This window comes from Procambarus clarkii, chromosome 78 (assembly GCF_040958095.1).
Source record: "Procambarus clarkii isolate CNS0578487 chromosome 78, FALCON_Pclarkii_2.0, whole genome shotgun sequence".
NCBI classification, from domain to species: domain Eukaryota; kingdom Metazoa; phylum Arthropoda; class Malacostraca; order Decapoda; family Cambaridae; genus Procambarus; species Procambarus clarkii.
In genome coordinates this window covers 21,137,158-21,146,579 of record NC_091227.1, presented here as the reverse complement: position 1 = coordinate 21,146,579, position 9,422 = coordinate 21,137,158, and the positions used below count along the sequence as shown (strand labels likewise).

At 46.2% G+C, this 9,422-nt stretch overlaps 1 protein-coding gene across 3 annotated transcripts in view; it reads right to left on the bottom strand.

The window, feature by feature from the left end:
- Positions 1 to 849: 849 nt before the first annotated feature.
- LOC123746002 (uncharacterized) overlaps positions 850 to 9,422 on the bottom strand; it is a 34,756-nt gene continuing 26,183 nt past the window's right edge. For all 3 annotated transcript variants that reach the window (XM_045727117.2, XM_045727119.2, XM_045727118.2), the window contains exon 4: positions 850 to 1,787. In XM_045727117.2, coding sequence (XP_045583073.1) covers positions 1,279 to 1,787 — 509 coding nt within the window. In that variant the 3' untranslated portion in view covers positions 850 to 1,278. The remainder of the gene's footprint in view (positions 1,788 to 9,422) is intronic.

Genomic DNA, 9,422 nt, shown 5'->3' with positions numbered 1-9,422 from the left:
GTTAAAGATTCGCTACCTGAAACAAGAAGTTCCAGGTAGCACGGGCTATGGTGAGCCCGTAGTGCCTTTTTGTTTAATTTGGGTGGCTGTCTTCATCAATCAATTGTTAACTTAATCCTGTATAAATGTAAACTGTGTAAACCTAGTTACAAATGTAGGACCATTTTATATATTATATATCAAGTTTTTGTATTTTGGAAATCCTGTAAGTGATGTTGGTCTGAGGTCTTTTTTGTATCAGAATAGGGATTAATTAACTACATTTGTGATTATTTCCTTTCATTATAATATTTTAAAGGTAAGGAAATTATCAAGAGAAAGCATTAAGCCAGTAAGACTATATCACTTGGAAGGGATATGAGGACAAGGAGCTGGGATATGAGGACAGGGAGCTGGGATATGAGGACAAGGAGCTGGGATATGAGGACAAGGAGCTGGGATATGAGGACAAGGAGCTGGGATATGAGGACAAGGAGCTGGGATATGAGGACAAGGAGCTGGGATATGAGGACAAGGAGCTGGGATATGAGGACAAGAAACTGGGATAGGGAGTGGGGAAGGCCCAAGTGCCCAACCGCTTGCACCATCGGGGATCGAACGCAGACCTGCTACAAGTCACTACAGCGCTATACCGACCAGTCCAAATGGTTAGGCATCAATGTCTTAAAAGCAAAATAAAAATATATCACAAAAATAACAAATAAAATCATTTTAACATAATGCAAAATATCTTGTATAATAAAATGCTTCTGTTGCATTTTACTTGCACAAGACACGTATGAAAATACAATTTATTCAACACTTCTTTATAATCCACTGTATAGGTAGGAACATTAAAATGGCAATGCAAACAGTAGTTAATATATATATTATATGTGTCTTTACAAATTGGAAGCTTAAGTCTCTTAAATCTAGGGAAGATTAATGTCTAAGACACACACCACTGGAGCGACATAGAGATATCTCACGGGTATAGAGCACTGTATTCTCTGTTGACTCTACACGGGGCACTTAGTATAGAGCAGAGTACAACCTACACACTGTATAGCATACTTTGCCCTTTACATAGCGCACTCTACACAGGGCATAGTGCACTCTGATCTCAACTTTGCGCACTCTACACACAGCAAAACGCCCTCAGCGCACATCCCAGCTCACTATACCTATTGCCATGCTCCAGAGGCCAGTCATGTACCTTATATACAATAAAACAAATGACTATCACGATGATATGTAGTATGACGAGAGTGGATGAAGAGAGGGACGCCGGAGTGGCCACTACCGCCTCGTTGGGCTGTGGGCGGGCGTGGCGGAATAGGGCGGCGGGAGGTCGGCTATGGTGCTGAGTGTGGGCGGCGGGAGGTCGGCTATGGTGCTGAGAGTGGGCGGGCAGGACACTACCCGCAAAGCGGTGTGGGGCACTGCCCTCCCCACCACCCGTGCCCCGCCCACAGGATAGCTGGCTGCGGAGTAACTGGGCGGCGGGTCGGGCGGGTAGTGTGGATTCCTCGGGTAACTGGGATTCTGCGGGTACCCGTTGGTGTGCTGGGGTAGGGGCATCTTGATGTTGTTGTTGTTAGAGCCGTGGGTAGCGGCGTAGGGCTCCTGGTCGGACTCTGGGGCTGAGGGCCTGGGGGAGAGCTGCTGGTGGGGCCGGACAGGGGGCACTGCGCCCCCACTCACAGTGTACACGGAGGAGGTTGGGGAGTTGGAGTCGCTTCCCAGCTGCCGGGGACTGTTGGAGGTGGCCATGAAGCAGCTTCCAAGGGTCACCAGGCCAGCCATACCTGAAGGAGGAAGGGAAGATAGAGTAATGGTCTGACGGAAAGGAAATAATTGACAGTGCCAAACCCTACAGAGTGAAGACTGCAGATCATGTGACGATGCCAAATCTGGCGCGCGGCACTGCCATATATTTGTTTTTTCCTTTAAAATAACAAATAATACAAACCATTACCAAACGGTCGCTTTTTCCCGCACCCATTACACCCTTCCTTGCCCATTCCGACCTTCTTATCCCCCTCCTTATCCTCATCTCCCCTCCCCCCCCACTCTCCGTCCCAACCCCCACCCCACGCAAACATGCTAATGACGTCTGTGCAAATAAAAAACATACCGGAATTATATTTTTTTATCGTGATAAACGGGACAATGGAGTTACGATACTAGATCCCTGACGCACTAAGGTGGTGGAGCAGATTGGGCAAAGCAGCGTTGTGCATCAACAGGTCCTCGACAAGGCTGGTGTTTTCTATGCAACAACCTTGATGTAACTCTTGCTTAGTTTGGAGACTGTATTTGTGGTCGTCCTCGAACTCATTGTAAGATAAACATACATTAAGCTGTAACTGCCTTATCAAGAGTGTAAATTATTTTGGGAAATGAATTTTATGGTTCAATTTCTGAGGCTATTGTGTTTCTGCAATCATTTATTTCCGGTACCGCCCCACAGGACGAGTACGTGGTCCATGGCCGCCCACGGGATGGGTATGGGGTCCAGGGGCTGCCCACGGGATGGGTATGGGGTCCAGGGGCCGCCCACGGGATGGGAATGGGCCCCAGGGCTGCCCACGAGATGGGTATGGGGTCCAGGGCCGCCCACGGGATGGGTATGGGGCCCAGGGCTGCCCACGGGATGGGTATGGGGTTCATGGCCGCCCACAAGATGGGTATGGGCCCCAGGGCTGCCCACGGGATGGGTATGGGGTCCATGGCCGCCCACGGGACCCCCATACCCATTCATACCGAATGGGTATGGGGTCCAGGGCCGCCCACCGAATGGGTATGGGGTCCATGGCCGCCCACCGGATGCGTATGGAGTCCATCGCCGCCCACGGGATGGGTATGGGGCCCAGGGGCCGCCAACGGGATGGGTATGGGGTCCATCGCCGCCCACGGGATGGGTATGGGGTCCATGGCCGCCCACCGGATGGGTATGGGGTCCATGGCCGCCCACCGGATGGGTATGTGGTCCATGGCCCAAAGCTGCATTTTTTACAGTGGCAAAATCGCGAAAATGGGATAACGTCACTAGGATTTTAAAGCAAATAATATCACTATTTCTCGTGCAATATTATTATCACTAGTATCTAAATATTATCTAAATATCAAATATCATTTTAATGTAACTAACAAATATCTAAATATTTATAAAGTTTAGTAACATTTATGTTGTTACCTGTAGCGTTGATATGATCTAATTAGCATATATAATTAATTTTTATTTGTCACATCAACAATTGTAATTTAAATAATAATATTAGCTTGCCTCAAAGGTTACTGGGATATCTACGTGTCTTGTGTGTGTGTGTGTGTGTGTGTGTATGTGTGTGTGTGTGTGTGTGTGTGTGTGTGTGTGTGTGTGTGTGTGTGTGTGTGTGTGTGTGTGTGTGTGTGTGTGTGTGTGTGTGTGTGTGAACTCATTTATTTGTACTGACCTATTTGTGTCTGCAGGATCGAGCATTGACTCTTGGATCCCGCCTTTCTAGCCATCGATTGTTTACAGCAATGACTCCTGTCTCATTTCCCTATCATACTTAGCTTTAACATTTTGAATAGAGTTTGCTTCCATAACCTGCTCCTTAAATGCATTCCATTTTCCACTACTCTCACGCTAAAAGAATACTGCCTAACATCTCTGTGACTCATCTGAGTTTCCAGCTTCCACCCATGTCCCCCTCGTTCTGTTATTATTACGTGTGAACATTTCATCTATTTCCACTTTGTCAATTCCCCTGAATATTTTATACGTTCCTATCATATCCCCTCCCTCTCCCTTCTTTTTTTGTTCTTTTTTGTTGTGTGTGTATGTACCATATAAGCATATATATATATATTATAGGAGGCTTAAATTCTTTTTGGTTTTCCTTTAGCGACAATTGCTTTGCTACACTACAGTAGCTTGGATACCATAGTTTCCCATTCCATGATCATCATTTTCTATTTTAGAGTGAAATTTAAAACAGGAAACTAATTCTAGGATTTTATGGGATACTACAAAATACCCGCTGATTAAAACTTTGTTGTAACCCCTGTAATCCTTTATGCGCTACCGCTCACAGGATGAGCATGATGTGTACAGCTGCCTATGGAGAGAACAATTAACAATTAAAACCCCAGGGGCATAGAGGGATCATGTAGGGGTGAGGGAAGGACAGTTTCTCAGTAGACGGAATTAAGGTCCAGCGTGATAACTAATGATAACATTTGAGTGATAACTTTACGTGTAAAGGGTATGTGTAAATGTGTAAATGAGTGTGTGTGTGTGTGTGTAAAATATCTCATATCTGGTTGATTGACATTATTATATACTTGTTGACTGCTAAAGAGACTATGACTAGTGGCGCAATCCATTCAGACTACTTCTCTAAATTATCTGAGGTAGCCAGATGAGTTGATTAGTAAACAATATTGTGAGGCGTCCTGGAAATACATTCACAACAACTCAACTTAATATATGTCAAATTAAAGGAATAGATTATTGTTCTCTTAAGGATGTGCATCATGATTCTTCTAGACATATGTCATTCAATATGACAGGAAAGGACATTGATTATGATAGAATATAACATATGTGATTAAATATGATAGAAAGGATATCAATGATTCTAAGAGCGAATCCTCTTTATCGACCTCATGCCCATCTAAAATTGAGAAGAAAGTTGAACAAGAAACTCTCAAAAGTCCAGTTTTACAGCTGTGTTACGGTCTGATACTAAGAGATGTGTTGCGTTGATCATGTCAACATTCTCAAAGGTAATGGTGAAGTGGATACAAATTAGCCGGAACAACTAAGAATGGAACAAATCCACAAGGGGGCCTTGACGAGGCTTCGAACTTATGCACTGGATGTTCCCAGCCGCGCTCTAGTCAGCTGTACTGCGACAAGGTACAAGAAGGGTGATGTGAAGGAAGTAATGAGCATATGGGCCTCTTGCAGTTCTAGAAACTGTTATGTTGTTATGCTTGCTAGTGCAGTGCATGTGAGACATTCTGGCTTGGTCTTGACGATGGTAGTAAATCGTTTCTCCCGAGTGTGAGCTGGTTGCTAATAGCTGGTAATTGTGATTGTAATTGTGATGCCTCGCTAATCTTTTATTGTCGTTGTGTCTGTCGCTCATTTACCCTTGTTGTTGGTTAGGATATCGTTGGTGATGATTTGGTTCGTGTAAAAAATATATATTTATGTTCTTTGATGTTTGTGCCTTGTTAGGCGTGTTTTGATAGATGATGATGATGGTTTGCGTATATACTGAGAGTGTATATACGCTACATATCATAGGTAAGATATGTATATTGGTGTGTACTCACCTAGTTGTGCTTGCGGGGATTGAGCCTCGGCGCTTTGGTCCCGTCTCTCAACTGTCATTCATCTAGTGAGCTGTGTGTGTGTAAATCTCTTGAGTTGAACTCTCTCTTACATGTTTAATATATAAATTATGTGAGATAAGTGAGCTAGCAGTGTATAGTGAGGTTTTCATGGGTCGGTCACAATGTATGACGGAGTCATTTCGTAACTTATATGAACGTGATTCATATAAATTACTTATATTCATAACTTATATTCATATAAGTTTACTTCAAAAATGGTTTCTATGATGTTTTCGTCGCATCATCATCTCTACTGTCATCAACATCGTCATTGTCATCACCATCTACATCCTACTCATCACCAACATCATCATCATCTGATCTTATTTCTCACCAACAACTAACAGCCTCGATCGAAGTGCATGACGTCATAAAAAAATATTTCACCATTCCATAACGCGAAAAAAGACCCACACGCAAACATCAAAGGTCAGGTGACAGGCAGGAACACGCTCCTAAGGTCACGAGGAGGTCACGCGTCGTGACCTCCTACGAGGAGTTGTTAAGGTCGTGTGACACTAATTTACTGACCAACTACTGAGTTAACCTTAGGCCTCAGCCTTTTCTAGGACAACGGTAAACTCGCAGTGTGGATACACGGAGATAGAGGAAATATATATATACACCTCTGGGTGTATGTAGACTGAGAGGTATACACACACACCGCTTCTCGGTGTTTATATATATACACTACTGTTTTCGGTTCGGGGCGTGAGGCTGCTGAGGAGTTTGGAAAGCAACGCTACGATTCAATATAGGGTCGATTTAACTGATGGCCTGGCTGTGGATTACTGCGTTTTCCTGTCGTTCCCTGTAGTTACTCGTAGGTGAGTAGCAGCAACACCACCACCACCTACTCCTACTCCGCCTACCACTACTCCTACTCTTCCTCCACCACCACTACCACCACCTACTCCTACTCCACCTACCACTACTCCTACTCTTCCTCCACCACCACCACGCGACTTACACCCTGAAAGCGAAAGTGGCCTCAATATAAAAAGGAAACCACAAGGACGAAGGCGACCTGGCCGCCAGGACTGACCCCAGCGATACAAGAGTCTGAAGGTGTGGGAAGTAACACCCCATCCCCCTGGTGACCAGCTGGCAGGTGGTGGGGCCAGGTCCACCCTATATACAGGGCAGGACCTTATATAGGGAGTGAACTGAAGAACAATCCTTGAGATCGCGGCCAACACCATCCCAAAAAACTGGATCTCCACAAGCCAGCGTTCACCTTCCGTGTCTGGCACAATCGCTCTCGTCCTTTCACGTGGAAATGTAAGCTATACGTTCCTCAAACCCCCAGGAGATGAAATGTGGAATCGATGGCTTTCAACGATGTGGACATGAGGTGTGGGAGAGGAGGGAGAGAGGGGGAAAGGAATGAAGGAAAATGGGAGAAGGGGGCCCGCGGGATGGGGGTCAATACATTAGGCTAGTGATACTATTCGATGTAATGACGGTACGTTGCAAATGTTGCCAATTTGGTGCATAGCTCAATGTTTTCTTGGGTTGTGGAGGATGTTGCGACAGGTCCAGTTGCTCCATGCGGCCGCGCCCCTCCTACTGGCCCTCAATCTCAATTCCCGCTTACAAATCAGGTTGCGTGTCTTGATTTTATTTTGAAACAAAATGCCACCGTTAAATTTGGCATTTGTGCACCGTACACGCACACACACACACGAACGCACGCACGGACACACACACACACACACACAACTCGCTGTATAGTGTATGTGTGTGTGTGTGTCAGATACTCAAGGACCTACAGTGTCACATCTGCTTGCGCCTATACACTGTGTATGTATCCCAGAAGAGCTGTTCCCGCCTGGCTTCCGGTTAAATCACGCTCTTGATTTTTTAGCAAGAGTCATCTAGCTGTCCTTGAAACGCCGACACTCCTCTTAGAGAAGAAAAAACTGCCTAGTGCTTGAGGAAGGAGGGAGGGAGAAAATTATCAGGGGAAAAGCGCCAAGCCATTACGACTATATAGCACTGGGAAGGGGTCAGGATAAGGATTTGTGAAGGGACGGGAAGGAATGGTGCCTAACCACTTGGACGGTCGGGGATTGAACGCCGCCCTGCATGAAGCGAGACCGTCGCTCTACCACCTAGCCCAAGTGGTTGGGCACACCAGATATCCTTTGAGGTTTGAGTTAGAATAATTATTTACCACTTTTTTTCCCCGTGGGAAATACTAAATACAAGATGTCATGTTTGGTGACTTATGAGTCATGCCGGCTCCTTGCAAGACACCGTCGCCACTACAGTCTGGCTGATCAGGTATGTCCAGGAGCCAAATATCAAGTTTCCACTCGACGACAGTTAGGAGCCTGTTGGTAATTCCCCCTCAAGCAGGTACTTGGACGACAGAGGTTGGCCCTGTCAAGGGAAGGTTTATATAAGACCAAAGTTGATCACCAAACCGTTATACCCTCCACCAAGGAGGACCCTTAGTTGAAGCGACCACGCCCTCCTCCTCCTCGTCCTCCTCCTTCTCCTCGTCCTCGTCCTCGTCCTCCTCCTCTTCCTCCTCCTTCCCGTGGAACTTCAGTCGCCAGTGCAGAGAATTTCATATTCAATCTAGCCTAGCCTAGTCTAGCCCAGCCCATCCCAGCCTAGTCCACCTTCAACACACACCTTCCCTTCCCTCTGCTTCCTTGTTCGTAAATTCTCCATACCCTCATCTCCCCCCAACCCCTTCTCTCTCCCCCAGTTTTTATTTTTTAAGTTTTTAAATTTGTAAAGTAAAATCAATCCCAATGCCTGCCTGATGATGCTAAGGGTTAGGAATTATAGTGAAACTACTCATGATGAGTTCATTTATATTTCTTGCACTCTGTCACATCAACCTTGTGTTCAGGTGTGCGTCTATTGCACTCTGTCGCCTGGATATGCGTTCATGTGTGCGTCTTGCACTCTGGAATCTCAGGAATAAGAAACGCTGGACTCTGACTGGAGTTCTTGCAGCATAGCAAAGGGCGGGAAAAAGTGGTTAGATTCAGAGTGTAATTTTAAACAAAGGTGAATGTCAGAGAAGGTCTAGACTGTATCGTTGATTTCTCTGGGGGGGAAATGGTCAAAATTTGTTCTTAGTAAGATGGTGTTTTTTTCTCTCTACTATTTAGACTCGTTCACTACTCCTCCTTTCCATCCTACGTCTTCTCCATCATCCTGCATGTCTTCTTCCTTCAACCAATTCCTTCCTGCTCATACCTCTCCGTTCACAACTCCTTCCCCAACTTATCCCTTTGGCATAGCTCCCCTACCACCCCCACCACTTCATAACTCCCCCATCACCACCCCCCAACTCTCACACTAGCCCCCTCCCCCGACCTCCCCCCACAAACACCTCCCCCCACCATTTCAACAACCCCGGCTCACCATTCTGGCTAATATCAAGGTTGGGTCGAACTCACAAGAAACGAACCTAGCGCTCTGTTGTTGCTATTATCGTCCCTGCCAGCCGCTACGAACTGGTATTCAGGCGGGTCCGCGTCGCCTATGTCCTTCGAGTTGAGGTTACTGAGAGGTTCGTGGTTTCTATCCTTTGGTTGAGGTTGCTGAGAGCCATCGTTCGTGGTTTCTGTCCTTTGTTTGAGGTGGCTGAGAGGCATCGTTCGTGGTTTCTGTCCTTTGTTTGAGGTTGCTGAGAGCCATCGTTCGTGGTTTCTGTCCTTTGGTTGAGGTTGCTGAGAGGCATCGTTCGTGGTTTCTATCCTTTGGTTGAGGTTGCTGAGAGTCATCGTTCGTGGTTTCTATCCTTAGGTTGAGGTTGCTGAGAGGCATCGTTCGTGGTTTCTGTCCTTTGTTTGAGGTTGCTGAGAGGCATCGTTCGTGGTTTCTGTCCTTTGGTTGAGGTTGCTGAGAGACATCGTTCGTGGTTTCTGTCCTTTGGTTGAGGTTGCTGAGAGGCATCGTTCGTGGTTTCTGTCCTTTGGTTGAGGTTGCTGAGAGACATCGTTCGTGGTTTCTGTCCTTTGGTTGAGGCTGCTGAGAGGCATCGTTCGTGGTTTATGTCCTTTGGTTAAAATTGCTAAGGGCCATGA